At 42.0% G+C, this 15626-nt stretch overlaps 1 protein-coding gene and 1 long non-coding RNA gene across 2 annotated transcripts in view; one reads left to right on the forward strand and one right to left on the reverse strand.

Annotated features, from left to right (window-relative positions):
• LOC120861143 (protein O-mannosyl-transferase TMTC1) overlaps window positions 1-1266 on the reverse strand; it is a 302613-nt gene extending 301347 nt beyond the window's left edge. The window contains exon 1 of the mRNA XM_040236782.1: window positions 835-1266. Coding sequence (XP_040092716.1) covers window positions 835-1136 — 302 coding nt within the window. The 5' untranslated portion in view covers window positions 1137-1266. The remainder of the gene's footprint in view (window positions 1-834) is intronic.
• Window positions 1267-1779: 513 nt separating this feature from the next.
• On the forward strand, window positions 1780-5325 carry LOC120861145. The gene is made up of 3 exons (XR_005720499.1): window positions 1780-2253; window positions 3278-3528; window positions 5093-5325. It is a non-coding gene; the product is annotated as an uncharacterized LOC120861145 (long non-coding RNA).
• The last annotated feature ends 10301 nt before the right edge of the window (window positions 5326-15626 follow it).

The following is a 15626-nucleotide window of genomic DNA, read 5'->3' on the forward strand; positions in this document are numbered from 1 at the left end:
TGGGTTGAGTCAAGCTCATGACATAAGGAGCCAGCACTCCCTGGAATCAGCCCTTCTCCCCTCCCATCTGAAGCTAGCTCTCTTTTTAAATTCAAGAAAATACTCCATCCTTCAAAAATCTGACTCCCTTTGCACCTCATCACACTTGAAATGCTGAATCATGACTCTGAGGTTGTAAAAGAAAAACTACTTCGACTGGGACTCCGGGATCCCCAGAGGACCCCACGTTTTTCTGCTCTCTTTTGCTTCGGATCTTTTAAAGTCTAAATCTGAAGCTCTTCCCAAAGATCCGAGAGGCTCCAGGAACAGTCAAGGCTGCAGGTCGGGAGAGAGCTTCTGCCCGCGGTCCTTTCCTCCCCAAACCCCCGCGCCCCTGCAGCTCAGGGCTGCTAAGGAGCTAACTCCCCATCTTAAAAGCTGCCCAACAGCCGCCGAGAAATGCTCAACTTGGGAGCTTCACCACTACAGCCACCGCCTCGTCGGGCGCGCTCTGGTCTCACTTGGCCACAGCCCCACGGGAGTGAGGTGTGCGTAGGCGGCTCCTCGGCCCCTCCAGCCCTGGCCCCAGAGACCAGCCCGCCCAGAGCGAAGACTCTCCAAAAACTCGATCGCAACTCGCAGCCCGCGCCTTCCGAGCCGCCCCGGGAGCCCGGAGAAGCGGGGCCGAGGTCAACAAGCAGAGGGGCGTGGGCAACCTGGAGAGCAGGGAGGCGTGGAAGGCAAGGGGCAGAAAGAGAAGAAACGCCCCGCACCTCCGAGCGGATCCCTCAACTTCTCCCAGCCCGGTAGAGGGTGAGGAGAAAGGCGGCTGCGAGCCCAGGGTGAGGGACTCACTTGAAGGTGAGGACGCAGAGCGGCCGGTAAGACTTGTGGCTGGTGTTCTCGGCCATGCCCTTGCCCCAGAAATCGTTGGAGAAGATGCCCCAGCGCAGTGGGGCTCCGGGCCGCACGTCGGGATTGTTGACGATCGCCCACACGTCGTCGTGCACGAACTCGCCCCTCAGGGAGCGGCCGTAGCACAGGCAGCTCGCCCCGGCCAGCAGCGCCGCGGCTCCGGCCGGCGCGAGTCCGCAGTCCTGCCGCCGGGAGGGCGCGCGGTCCCCGCCGCCGCCTCGGGCAGAGCTGGTCACCACCATCGCGCCGCCGCCGCTGTCCTGGTCTCTCCCGGGTGTCTGGCATCCTCCCCGGCCGGGGACCGGACGGTGCGCGGCAGCTGCCGGGAGATGGGCTCGGGCATGGCCGGCGGCAGCTGGACCGGCCGCTGGCGTCCCGCGCTCCGCCGCCGCCTGCGCCGCCGAGTTGGCCCAGCTGCAGATAAACAGCAGTCCCCCCGCCTCCCCGGGCCATCGCCACCTCCTCCGCCCCACTGCGCATGCCCCGCTCGCCATCGCCTCCACCCCCCAATCCCGGGACCGGCGCCGCTTTCCCCCCACGCCCCGCACCCTCCGCCCGCGCCAGGCTGGTCTAGCGCTCAGCCTGCCGGCGCGGCGTTAAGAGGCGGCGAGAGTCCGTGTGCAGGTGGAGAGGTCGCTGCGTGGGGCCGCCCGGAGAAGGGGTACCGGGGTCCTCTCCGCTGTGCCCGCGATGCCCTCTGCCCCTCATCATTTCCCCGTTAAGGGTCTGCTGGGGGGGGAACCTCACCGGCGAGCACCTTCAGGCCCCGGGCCAGGACGGGCTTAGCAGGTGCGCAGCCGGAACCCCCGCCCGCGCTCCGGGAGAGCGAAGTGGCCGCCGCCGCCCGGGACGTCCCGGCTTTTCAGCACCCCGGACAACAGCAGCGGCCCCCGGGCCATGCTCTCCGTCCGGCTCCGCTCTCCTGTCCGGTCTCCGCCTCCCCGTCTTCTTCCCGGGCTTTCTTTCCCCGCTGCCCCGCGTCTCGCGGTTGCAGCCTCGGGGCGCGGGTGGAAACCGTAGGGAAATAGAGCTTCCGAAACGTCTTTCTGAAAACCGAGAGAGGGTCTCCCTGAGGTGGGCTTCCTGCCCACCCTGCGCAGGTTTGTTCACCGGCTGTTTTTCTTTACCGCCCATTCCTCTGCTCGCCTTTATAAAAAGTCTCAGCCTCGAGTTTGGGTTTGGGTTTGGGAGCCGAGTTGGCTTCTGAAACATTTCTCCTCGTTTGTTTTTTACTGAGGTTCTTAAAACAATCCGGGAGATGCCAAGCAAATTACTTTTTGTCCCCATATGAGTGGATCACTTGGGTCTGATTATTACTTCCTACTCTGTGAGTGTATTTGAACTCTTCCTACTAAGTCGGTAAGATTCAAAACAAAAACCAAACTGCTTTAAGGCCTCTGGCTTTGGCTCCCCATCTTACAGTTTCTCTGAAGGGTTGTCTTCGTGTTTTTTTTTTTTTTAATATTGCTAATTTTAATATATAAATAAGCTAAGTATACCGTTGTGATGAGGTTCAGTAGAATTTCTCCATGTTTGAAATATCTGTGAACTCTTCAATGGACCTTGTAAATTTTTATTGCTATGTAATATTGGTTACCTGGAATTTGACACATCCAGATAGAGAAGTTTAAATACAAAATTTATCGTATTATTCTCATCCTTCCAAAATCCCTAGGAATTTTGATGATCTAAAAAAAAGGTAGAAAAAAAAAAAAAGCAAAAATTTTCTTGCACTGACTAAAAGCTTATATGACTCTAGGACACCATTTTTTTTTTTAAGTTAAGCTACATCTGAGCAGTTGAAAACTCAATGAATTAAGACAACATATTCCAAGTCAGGATGTTTTTATCCATTTCACTTTGTTTTTTAGTGACTTGGTAATTAGTGACCGAGAAATGTGTTCATCTTGCATCAAAACTTTTTAACCTTTGGGTAGCCTTCATATCCAGACCCCACACACACCTGAGTCTACCATCTCCCCCACAGGACACATTACAGTCTTTCTTCTTTGCCTGTCAATTAATTTAATTAAAATGTGTGAATGTTTATGTTGTACTACAGTATGCTAAGTACTGTGCTGGATGACCAAAGCTTCTCAAATTGTGTGTGATACGTAAGATTAACACCATAAAATACAACTTTCTAAGACAGTGAACTTGTGCTTACTGAAATGATAGTAGCTATAATAAACCAATGTATCAGTAGTTATCTACAATTAATAAAGGCTTTCTTGAGACAATATCTTAGTCCCAAAGAGTGCTTCTCATGGTAGATTTTTATAGTTTTTTCTCCCTTAAATCTCCCTTGTACATGTACAGCCTATACAGCCTCCCAGGTACAGCCTGCCCACCTCCTTCTCTTCTGAATTATTTTCTCTTTTAGAAGAAAACACTTACCAGAATTCTCCATGACTTTGAAGAGAAATGAAGAAAGGCAAAGCTGTACTCTAAAAAGACAATAAAACAGAGAAAAGAAGGAAACCTGTAAGTGGGGTTCCAGGTTTCTGAGCACAGAGAGTTTCATCAAGCTTTGCTCTAGGTTGACTGGCATCTCCGTTCTGTTTAGTTCAAATGATGAATTTGGGTTTAATGTACTTTGAAATAATGAGATACCTCAAGTCTTCTCAAGGACAAGTAAGTAAGTAAATACATTTTAAAAGTAAACGGTTCCTTTGCAGTCCCATCATTCCCTGATCCAATACTATTCTGTGTTACTGAAAACCTGTGGAAATGTTGATGTCACAGAGAGGTTTACACTGATATGCTGGCTTGTCATCCCTCTGCTTCTCTCTTAAGGTGTAAAGTATTCATCTTGCCTAATGAAGAGGCTCCAAAGCAAATTAATTCTTGTTACTTAGTCTCTGATTATTTTTAAAGGATTTATAATTAGAGCAATACTACTTTCTAAGAAACCTTTTGTCCACTCAGAGCAATTTAAAACAAATTATTACAAAGGGCTTCTCTAAGGCTCATACCGATTAAGTCACTCAGGAAAGTTAAAGTGAACCATAGTTCTGAAAGACTATGGACACGTAGGACACAGCTAACAACTAAAAGTAAATCAAAGACAAGTAGATAATTTAATAAAATAAATTTCAAAGGACTGCCCATTGTGCTGTTTTGCACATTACACCGTGTTCAGGAACCCAGATAGAAAGAAACTGTTGACGGAAGTGAAAACTCACGATGAGAGAGCTATGGGTTTTAGTTTTATCTGGGAACTTACTGAGGACTATAGCCAGACAGATAGTTCTGAGGAACTGCTCAGATTAGGTGGAGTGGGGGGTTGGGGGGTGGGGGAGGAAGTCCACATACATGTGCTTTTTGGCAAAGGAGTATGTGCAAAAGAGTAAGTCAGACCTAGAAGACAAATACGGTATCACATATATGGAATCTAAAGAAATGGTACAAGTTGAGTCAGAAATGTAGAAAGCAAACTTGTAATTACCAGAGGGTAAAGTAGGGGGAGGGCTAATTGGGAGATTAGGATGGAGATATACACACCACTATATATAGAGTAGATAACTAGTAAGAACCTACTGAATAGTATAGGGAACTCTATTCAATACTCTGTAATGAACTATATGGGAATAGAATCTTAAAAACAGTGGATATATGTGCATTTTTAACTAATTAACTTTGCTGTGTGGCAGAAACTAACAAAGCATCATAAATCAACTAATTCCAATAAAAAATTAATTACAAAAAGTAAATAAAAATTAAAAGGCATCAATTTTAAAAAGGAGTATGTGCAATCAAGCACAGATCTTTGTAGAAGGTTACCGCTAGTCACAAGGAACAGATATCTCAGTCAATAATTTTAGTGCTTTTCTAAGTATGGGAAGATGCAAGAATCTTGGTCTATTGAATGTTCTCCTAAAAATATCCAACTTTCTGAGACTGGTTCTGCCAGTTTTCTCAGAACACAGAGTGCCTCATCCTGAGCTTCACCCTGAATTCTTTTCAAGGTGATTTGTAGGTCAGCCACTACAGTGGCTAATAACTTGATTTTTTTTTTCTAGAACTGGGTGGTGAGCAACATTCTTTAGTTGGCAGGACAAATGCAAAATAAAAATTCAAGAAAAGAGCTGATAACATAATTTGCATCAAAAAATAAATTTTTGTTGCCTAGTTATTTCACTATTACCTGTAAATTTATTTAACTATTATCTATTAACTATTTCTTCTGTTCTTGAAGAAAATGCAGGAAAATAGAAAAAAAAGAAAATGGAAATATATCTACCCACTACCCCTGGGCTACGGTAGCACAGGCAACATACTCCCTAAGAAGCTGACCCAGCATCTGGCAGGGCAAATGGGGGATCAGGGTTGCCAAGTGATCTGAGGAATGCCTGCACCCAGACCTAGTTCCAGACTGGCTCCAGGAGACTGGAGGGGCTCCTCATGGAGGTAAACTGGCTTTCCTTTCAATTCCTGCAATACAGCTGTGGCATCTGCACAGAATTAAAACTAAAGAATATAAAAAATTATCTGTGATCTTCCAATTTCTGTCTCTCAGGCAATAACTTTTGTCAACAAATTACAAGACAAAAGCATACACACGTACATTACAATAAAGCATATGAAGTACTCGTTAGATTTCAGAGCCTAGGATCTCTAGTTGAAAACTGCCACATCATTGCAAAGCACATATCCACAGTATTAGAAATGGAAATTAAAATGTAAGATTATTGTACACAACAGAAAGACAATTTTTCATATGAATGAAATTCTATTTGCATACATTTATATTTCACATTTTAATTATTTACAAATCAAAAAGTCACTTTTAAGATGCATGGCTGAGTCCCTTTGCTGTCCACCTGAAACTATCACAAAACTGTTGATCAGCCGTGTGTGTGTGTGTGTGTGTGTGTGTGTGTATTAGATGTTCAGTCATGTCTGACTCTTCGTGACCCCAAGGGCTAGCCTGCCAGGCTCCTCTGTCCATGGAATTGTCCAGGCAAGAATGCTGGAGTGGGTTGCCATCCCCTTCTCCAGGGGATCTTCCTGACCCAGGGATCAAACCACAGTCTCCTGCATTGTAGGCAGATTCTTTGCCATCTGAGCCATCAGGGAAGCCCCTAATCAGCCATGATCCAATATATAATAAAATGTGTATTGTTTTTTTTTAAGTCATTTCTGGTTTCTTGTATAACCTCCACAATTTACAGGTAATGTCAGAGGAAACATAAAATTAAATTCAGACTTACAACAAACATTTGTATAAAGAGTTAATTTTTTAGAAAAATTATTCCATCAGACTCATCAGCTGTAGAAATAGTATGTTTTGAAATAATCTATCAGAAATTTATCCCAATGTTGTTACAACCTACAGAATACTTATAACAGCTCTAGTATAGTTGGATCAGCAGAAAGATGCTTCTCAAAATCAAAGAGTATTCAAAAAAGTCTGATTCCTAGCATTTGCTGAATTTCATGGTGTAAATATTTTAACCATGGTTAATTTCATGCTACCAACGGGACACCACTGCACACAGAAATAGTAAAAGATGAATAGTAACATGAGATTCTACAGAATTTTCACCATATAGTTACACTAGGCATAGATAAGATCAAGAGCATATTAATAGTATAATATAGTAAAATAATTAGAAAAGGATGAGTTTTGAACATTTATTACCTTTGGGTTTAATCTAATTTATATATTTGTTGTTCTTTCAGTCACTAAATTGTGCTTGACTTTTGCGATCCTATTGGACTGTAACCCACCAGGCTCCTCTGTCCATGAGATTTCCCAGGCAAGTATAATGGAGTGGGTTGCCATTTCCTTCTCCAGATGTTCTTCCAGATCCAGGGATAAAACCCAAGTCTCCTGAATTGCAGCCATATTTTTTAACCACTGTGCCACCAGGGAAGCCCAATTTATATATTGGGTTGGCTAAAAAGTTCGTTTGGGTTTAAAAACCTTTTTGGCCAACATACATAATTATAAGTTTATGTAATTAAACTTTGTATAATGACTGTTTAACAACTAGCTGACAGAATTCCTAAATATTTAACAGTTTTTGTGAACTAGTATGAGTTTGACTCTGGCACACTTTTAGATGAAATGAGATTGGCCACTGTTGGTATTATCGTTTTGAATTTCAGTGATAAGTATGGGCAGAGGCAGGGAGGTCATTATACTTCTGTAGTGAGAAACTAACCTTACCTTGAAAGAGGTCTAGCCTTTGCCCTGTTCTACTAGAGGTAATTTTTAGGTCCCTGGAATGTCCTACTTGACAGGAGGATCTTTGCTGGGGGCTTCTTTTCTATCAAGACCTACAAGACCTTTTAGAACTAACCCCCAAAAGATGTCCTTTTCATTATAGGGGACTGGAATGCAAAAGTAGGAAGTCAAGAAACACCTGGAGTAACAGGAAAATTTGGCCTTGGAATGCGGAATGAAGCAGGGCAAAGACTAATAGAGTTTTGCCAAGAAAATGCACTGGTCATAGCAAACACCCTCTTCCAACAACACAAGACAAGACTCTACACATGGACATCACCAGATGGTCAACACCAAAATCAGATTGATTATATTCTTTGCAGCCAAAGATGGAGAAGCTCTATACAGTCAACAAAAACAAGACCAGGAGCTGACTGAGGCTCAGATCATGAACTCCTTATTACCAAATTCAGACTTAAATTGAAGAAAGTAGGGAAAACCACTAGACCATTCAGGTATGACCTAAATCAAATCCCTTATGATTATACAGTGGAAGTGAGAAATAGATTTAAGGGCCTAGATCTGATAGATAAAGTGCCTGATGAACTATGGAATGAGGTTCGTGACATTGTACAGGAGACAGGGATCAAGACCATCCCCATGGAAAAGAAATACACAAAAGCAAAATGGCTGTCTGGGAGGCCTTACAAATAGCTGTGAAAAGAAGAGAGATGAAAAGCAAAGGAGAAAAGGAAAGATATAAGCATCTGAATGCAGAGTTCCAAAGAATAGCAAGGAGAGATCAGAAAGCCTTCTTCAGTGATCAATGCAAAGAAATAGAGGAAAGCAACAGAATGGGAAAGACTAGAGATCTCTTTAAGAAAATTAGAGATACCAAGGGAACATTTCATGCAAAGATGGGCTCGATAAAGGATAGAAATGGTCTGGACCTAAAGGAAGCAGAAGATATTAAGAAGAGATGGCAAGAATACATAGAAGAACTGTACAAAAAAGATCTTCAAAACCCAGATAATCACGATGGTGTGATCACTCATCTAGAGCCAGTCATCCTGGAATGTGAAGTCAAGTGGGCCTTAGACAGCATCACTACAAACAAAGCTAGTGGAGGTGATGGAATTCCAGTTGAGCTATTTCAAATCCTGAAAGATGATGCTGTGAAAGTGCTGCACTCAATATGCCAACAAATTTGGAAAACTCAGCAGTGGCCACAGGACTGGAAAAGGTCAGTTTTCATTCCAGTCCCAAAGAAAGGCAATGCCAAAGAATGCTCAAACTACCACACAACTGCACTCATCTCACATGCTAGTAAAGTAATGCTCAAAATTCTCCAAGCCAGGCTTCAGCAATACATGAACCGTGAACTTCCTGATGTTCAAGCTGGTTTTAGAAAAGGCAGAGGAACCAGAGATCAAATGGCCAACATCCGCTGGATCATCCAAAAAGCAAGAGAGTTCCAGAAAAACATCTTATTTCTGCTTTATTGACTATATCAAAGCCTTTGACTGTGTGGATCACAGTAAACTGTGGAAAATTCTGAAAGAGATGGGAATACCAGACCACCTAACCTGCCTCTTGAGAAATCTGTATGCAGGTCAGGAAGCAACAGTTAGAACTGGACATGGAACAACAGACTGGTTCCAAATAGGAAAAGGAGTACGTCAAGGCTGTATATTGTCACCCTGCTTATTTAACTTCTATGCAGAGTACATCATGAGAAATGCTGGACTGGAAGAAACACAAGCTGGAATCAAGATTGCTGGGAGAAATATCAATAACCTCAGATATGCAGACGACACCACCCTTATGGCAGAAAGTGAAGAGGAACTAAAAAGCCTCTTGATGAAAGTGAAAGTAGAGAGTTGGCTTAAAAAAAGTTGGCTTAAAGCTCAACATTCAGAAAATGAAGATCATGGCATCTGGTTCCATCACTTCATGGGAAATAGATGGGGAAACAGAAGAAAGACTGTCAGACTTTATTTTTGGGGGGCTCCAAAATCACTGCAGATGGTGACTGCGGCCATAAAATTAAAAATGCTTACTCCTTGGAAGGAAAGTTATGATCAACCTAAATAGCATATTCAAAAGCAGAGACATTACTTTGCTGACTAAGGTCCATCTAGTCAAGGTTATGATTTTTCCAGTGGTCATATATGGATGTGAGAGTTGGACTGTGAAAAAGGCTGAGAGCTGAAGAATTGATGCTTTTGAACTGTGGTGTTGGAGAAGACTCTTGAGAGTCCCTTGGACTGCAAGGAGATCCAACCAGTCCATTCTGAAGGAGATCAGCCCTGGGATTTCTTTGGAAGGAATGATGCTAAAGCTGAAACTCCACTACTTTGGCCACCTCGTGTGAAGACTTGACTCATTGGAAAAGACTCTGATGCTGGGAGGGATTGGGGGCAGGAGGAGAAGGGGATGACAGAGGATGAGATGGCTGAATGGCATCACTGACTCTATGGACGTGAGTCTGAGTGAACTCCGGGAGATGGTGATGGACACGGAGGCCTGGCGTGCTGTGATTCATGGGGTTGCAAAGAGTCGGACACGACTGAGTGACTGAACTGAACTTGGGTGCCAGACAGCCTAATAATTCAGTCTGTGATGAGAGCTTTGTGTCACACAAGATCAGTTCTGACTGCTAGGGGAACAGAAACTAAAGACATTAGCCTGACCTCTGGGAAGGACTGATGCCAAAAGGTCAGCCATGCCAGCAGTATGTGATGAGTCCCAATAAAAACTCTGGGTGCCAAAGGCTCAAATGAGCTTCCCTGGTTGGCTGTCTCCATGTCCTGACTTCATGGAGGAAGACAACATGAGCTTCGTTCGGCATTTCTCATGGACTCTGCCTCTTGGACTTTGCTTGCTCATTTCTATCTGCATCCTTTCCCTGTAATAATCCAGAAGAGTTTTCAGTGAGTTCTGTGAATCCTTCTAGCAAATTTTGAAATTGAGTGTGGTTTGGGGACTCACCCCTAAACTTGCAATTGTTGTTAAAGTGAGGGCACTCTTGTGAGGACTGTGCCCAAATGCCCCTTAATACTATTTTTCTACTTTTAATTTTTTCCTTAATACAATTTTTTTTTCTTTTAAAAGATGTAATAGCTGTCATCCAAGAAGAATGGAAGAAACGGTAGGCATCCTCAAAGCTGTAATATTAAGTTCTCCTCTTTTTCTCACTAAAAAGCTTCAAAGTCAAAAGTAAAAAGCATCAAAAGTCAAAGTAAAAAGCTTTATGAACAAAACAAAACCAAAAGAAGGGAAAAGAAAGGGAGGGATCGAGGAAGGGATGGAGAGATAGAGTGAAAAAGGAAGGAGGGAGGGAGGGACAGAGAGAGGGAAGAAAGGAAGGGACAGAGAAAGAAAGAAAGGAGTGAATTCATAAAGAAAACGATAAAAACCTGGAGCCACTGCATAAATACTGCTCAGGGGTTAACTTCAGGAACTTTTATGTGATTCTCAGTTTGTAGAGGATGAGGCTCAAAACTAATGATAGTTTTGAAAAGATGACAGATAATGAGAAGAATCTGAGAGTTGGCTGCTCTATATAAACTATTTATTGTTCATCCAGTGGTAAGTGTTTTGCATTCTGTATGGTACATTTCTTTATGTTTCATTAAATTATAAAGATTATTTTGCTAAGAAATTCCCTACCACACAGATTTCCTCACCTTTTTTAGAGGGTCTAGTTCAGTTCAGTTCAGTCGCTCAGTCATGTCTGACTCTTTGCGACCCCATGTGACCCCTTACAGTACGCCAGGCCTCCCTGTCCATCACCAACTCCTGGAGTTCACTCAGACTTGCGTCCATCGAGTCAGTGATACCATCCAGCCATCTCATCCTCAGTCGTCCCCTTCTCCTGCCCCCAATCGCTCTCAGCATCAGAGTCTTTTCCAATGAGTCAATTCTTCGCATGAGGTGGCCAAAGTACTGGAGCTTCAGCTTTAGCATCATTCCTTCCAAAGAAATCCCAGGCCTGATCTCCTTCAGAATGGACTGGTTGGATCTCCTTGAAGTCCAAGGAACTCTCAAGAGTCTTCTCCACCACCAAGTTCAAACCCATCAAATCTTCGCCTCTCAGCCTTCTTCACAGTCCAACTCTCACATCCATACATGACCACAGGAAAAACCATAGCCTTGACTAGACGGACATTAGTCAGCAAAGTAATGTCTCTGCTTTTGAATATGCTATCTAGGTTGGTCATAACTTTTCTTCCAAGGAGTAAGCGTCTTTTAATTTCATGGCTGCAGTCACCATCTGCAGTGATTTTGGAGCCCCCAAAAATAAAGTCTGACACTGTTTCCACTAGGGACTGCCAAAATTAGTAGGTTCATAGTACAAGGGACTTAATAAAATACCTACAAAAGCCAGTGACTCTGCTCGCATCATATATTATTAAAGTAGTTGGAGAACCTACCAAGCCAGTTTTTCTTTGACAAGAAGTGAAGATTATGTGTAGAGATAAACAATTTCCCTTGAGAAATAACAGTCTCCAGTCTTTCCTCACTGTGCTGCTAAGTCTTATTTCTTGGCCTATTTTTCCACATGTGAATTTATCTAGAGGGATAAATAAATCTTTTCAGGCCCCACTGCAGCTTACAAAATATATATATATATATCCTTTGGATTTTATTGTTGGCCATGGTTCTATGAATAAGATAACCGGAGGTTTTTGTTGTGGTGCTTTTGGAGGTGGTGGTGGTTTTTAAATAATTTTGAGTCGTCTTTGTACATCTTGGATGACTACTAAATATGGTGCCTTTTCCTGTTAGAAGACAAAGTAGAAGATTCTTGCTTCATAGTCTGTTTCATAAACACCATCACTTTCATTTCTCATTCATTCAGTGATTTCATTCTTTCCCTCTTACGTAGTTGGAAGGACTAGGAGACAGTTTTATCCATCTGACAAACTTTTTTAAAGAAAATGAAAATTACATCTACCATCTAAGAATCAGAGTGTCTTGGCAATGCTGAATGTATTTATGGAAACACCCAAATGCTGTTTTTTTCCTTCATACTTGACCCAAAATTCCAGTAACAGCTACTGAGAGGTAGTATCATGAATGACACACCCAGGAAACTCGCCATAAATTCTCCTCCTTTCTATGGTCATGAAAAAACCTGACTAATCAATTGTGATAGTCTTGTACATGATCTCCAGATGCAATCTTAGAATCCTTAATACAACCCTCCAGGCTGCCACTCTGTAGATAAGTTGGCCTATGAGTTGAAACTCCTCTATTATACTGAGCCAGTGGAATATGGCTACCTGGGTGCAGGGAAACCAAAACAATAATGTGAACATATAAAAATAAAAGTTTAGCATTAAAAAGTGGTTTCATGTTTATATACAAATGTGAATTTATGAATATGTTCTCTATATTAATCTCATAATGAAATAAATATGTATACACAATGTTTTTAGCTTTATATGTTATGACTTCAATTTGAATAAATGCATTTCTGATTAATGTTTAAGTAAGTCTAAGAAGATCATACCTCTGTTGTATTTTGGAGTGTTTTTTAGGAGTTTCCCATAACAATTTTCACTATTTTGAAAGTATATTACCAAATAAGTGAAAAATATCACACAAGAACTAAATTGCCATATTAGAGTATTTCTATGACTATGATGGCTAGAAAATGTAAACATGCATGAAAAAAATGCTATTTAGAGCCATTTGTAAAGGAAGTCAATAACTTAGGCACAAGTGAGTGCCCTAATGGTGCATACACTTTTAGCTGTAATTTATCATCACTACGTCTAATCTTGAGTGCCACTGTCTGTCCCCAAATTGAAAATTACTCGTTTATGAATAAAGGAGGATTCCACTTAATCTGTGTTCTCTAGAAGTAGCGCCATCTGATGCTCCAACTACTCACACTGGTTCTTGAATGGATCACTCTATTTTGCTTCAAATTGTTTACAGTCAAGATGTGCACAAATGGGCAGTATTCTGGTGGCCTAGTGCTTAGGATTTTGGGCTTCACTGCCATGGCCTGAGTTCAATCTCTGGTCAGGGAACTGAGATCCCCAAGTGGGGTGGTGGGGGGAGGAGCAAAAATGTGCACAGAAAATGGCCTCCAGAACTGTACAGGGTTCCAGTTTCCTAATTGGTGGAAGTGCCTCAGAGGGCAATAGAGAAGACTGAATGAGCTCAGTCAAGAGCTTTCCTAGTGCCTGATGTAAATGACACAGAATAAGACTGCTCAGTAGAAATTAGCTAAGATGAAAGATTATGATAATGGTGGTGGTGATTTCTCTCTCTCTCTTTTCTCTCAGTAATTTCTTGCTATTTCTATTTTTCTCCATTATGGAAAAATAGAAAACCCACTGTCAAGCAACTGTTAGATATCTGCTCCCCAATAACTGATCGTTTCATTCATTCACTCATTCATTCATTCTGAGAATGTGGCTATCAGATAAACTTGGGTTTACTCTGGACAACCAGTCTACCTTGCTCACTGTTGCCTCATTGCAGTTGCAGGATCAAGATTATCAACCCTCTCAAATCCTGGTGCCAGAGAATGCCTCTCTCACCAATGAGTCACGTAGCTATTCATTTTTTTTTTTTTAATCTGACTGCCAGTTTCAAATTGCTTCTCAGGGGAACTTTAATCATTTTCTTTCCAAATCTTTAATTTTTAACATCATAGTGCATGCATTTTTAAAAATTACTTCATAAGAAATATTTTAGATTTCCTCATGGTTACAAAGGAATTACTAGAAGTTATTTGGTCATTTTATCAATAATGCTTACCCCTTTCTTCAGCCTGCTTAAAGTGTTTTTTGAAAATCCTTGTGAAACATTTAAAGTGAAAATGAACTAGGAAAAAAATTAAGTAGGTATAGTGAAAATGAACTAGTGAAAAACTAAGAAGGTATAGTGAAAATGAACTAGTGAAAAGCTAAGAAGATACTAAAAAGACCTATTTTTCCTAGGATATTCTTTTCCTAGGATTTTCAAAGAAATCCTGGATTTCTTTCTTTACAGTTACAGGTCTGGAACTTGCGCCTTTGCTCTTGTTGTTAACTCTGAGGTGGGAGACAGTGAACTGGTATCCTTATTAACCTTGGAGGAAGTAGGAGAGTCCTTGATATAAAACACCACTGACTTTTCCTCACTATGGTGGAGGATCGGGTCCAAACAGGCATAGACATTCAGACAGCAACAGCACTTGCCTAGTAACAGCAGATCTTAAGGAGTAGAGAAACACCAGGAGAAGACAAAGGATAAGCCTAGAACTTGGGGTCCTTTTCATCCAAGGATGAATGAGAGGAAGAGCCAGTGCTCTAGGACGAGGGAGTTCAGTTTCCACCCCAGCTGTGCATAAGGGTGGGGCCCTGTAGAGGCACCCTAGCAATAAGAGGAACTGGAAGTCGACCACTGCTTCTGACTCCAGCCCAGCTTCCAGGGATCTTGATCTTCTCAGCAAAGATGAAAGAAAAATTTTTACTAACAAAGCCAGAAGACCAGTATGGGTGGTGTTCCAGCAGAATGAAAATGATTTTAGATGAAAGTATAGAGATAGAGGGAGAAAAAGAATGCAATCTAAATGGTAAATGTGGTACTATATGATTAAATCTAGTTGAAAATTGCCTACTTACAAATCTACAGAGACGGAAAGCTGATTACCAGTTGCCAGGGGCTGGGAGCATGATAATGAGGAGTGACTGCTAATGAGCCCAGGGTTTCTTTTTAGCGTCATGAAAATGTTCTAAAATTATATTTTGGTGATGCTTGTACAATTCTGAGAGCACACTAAAATCCATCAAGTTTTATGCTTTGAAACAGTGAATTTGATGGTATGGAAATTATCTCCCAATGGAACATTTTTTTTAAAAGAATACAAAATATATGACATCAATAGCATGCAAATTAAAAGGAGGTACTTGAAGAGTTCTGAGGTCACTAAATTGTCTGGAAACAGGGTAAGTTAGAATTTGTCTTTAGGCTTTACAATTATGCTTTATGCTCATTCTATAGGAGTGTCATATCACACACATGCTTTTTATTTATCTATTTTTTTAAAAATTTTATTTTTACTTTATTTTACTTTACAATACTGTATTGGTTTTGCCATACATTGACATGAATCCACCACGGGTGTATACAAGCTCCCAATCCTGAATTCCCCCTCCCACCTCCCACCCCATATCATCTCTCTGGATTATCCCCATGCACCAGCCCCAAGCATCCTGTATCCTGTATCGAACATAGACTGGCACTTCGTTTCTTACATGATAGTATACATGTTTCAAAGCCATTCTCCCAAACACACACATGCTTTTTAAAAAGAACGAGAGGTAACTAAGCCAAAGGAGTTAATAATAACAATCAGTACAGTTTGCTACTCAGTTCCTTCTTAAAGAGTCCCTAAGAAAACAGTGATGTGGATTCCAGGCATACAGAGTGGAAAGATAAAATTTTTATGTTTTGTGCCTAAAATAGTATATATGAGCCAACCAGTACAGTAGGAATGAACTTAGTAAACATTGTAGATACAGATTACCGTAGGCAAGGGAAAATGAGTCTTAAG

Source organism: Oryx dammah, unplaced genomic scaffold (genome assembly GCF_014754425.2).
Source record: "Oryx dammah isolate SB20612 unplaced genomic scaffold, SCBI_Odam_1.1 HiC_scaffold_11229, whole genome shotgun sequence".
Taxonomy (NCBI): domain Eukaryota; kingdom Metazoa; phylum Chordata; class Mammalia; order Artiodactyla; family Bovidae; genus Oryx; species Oryx dammah.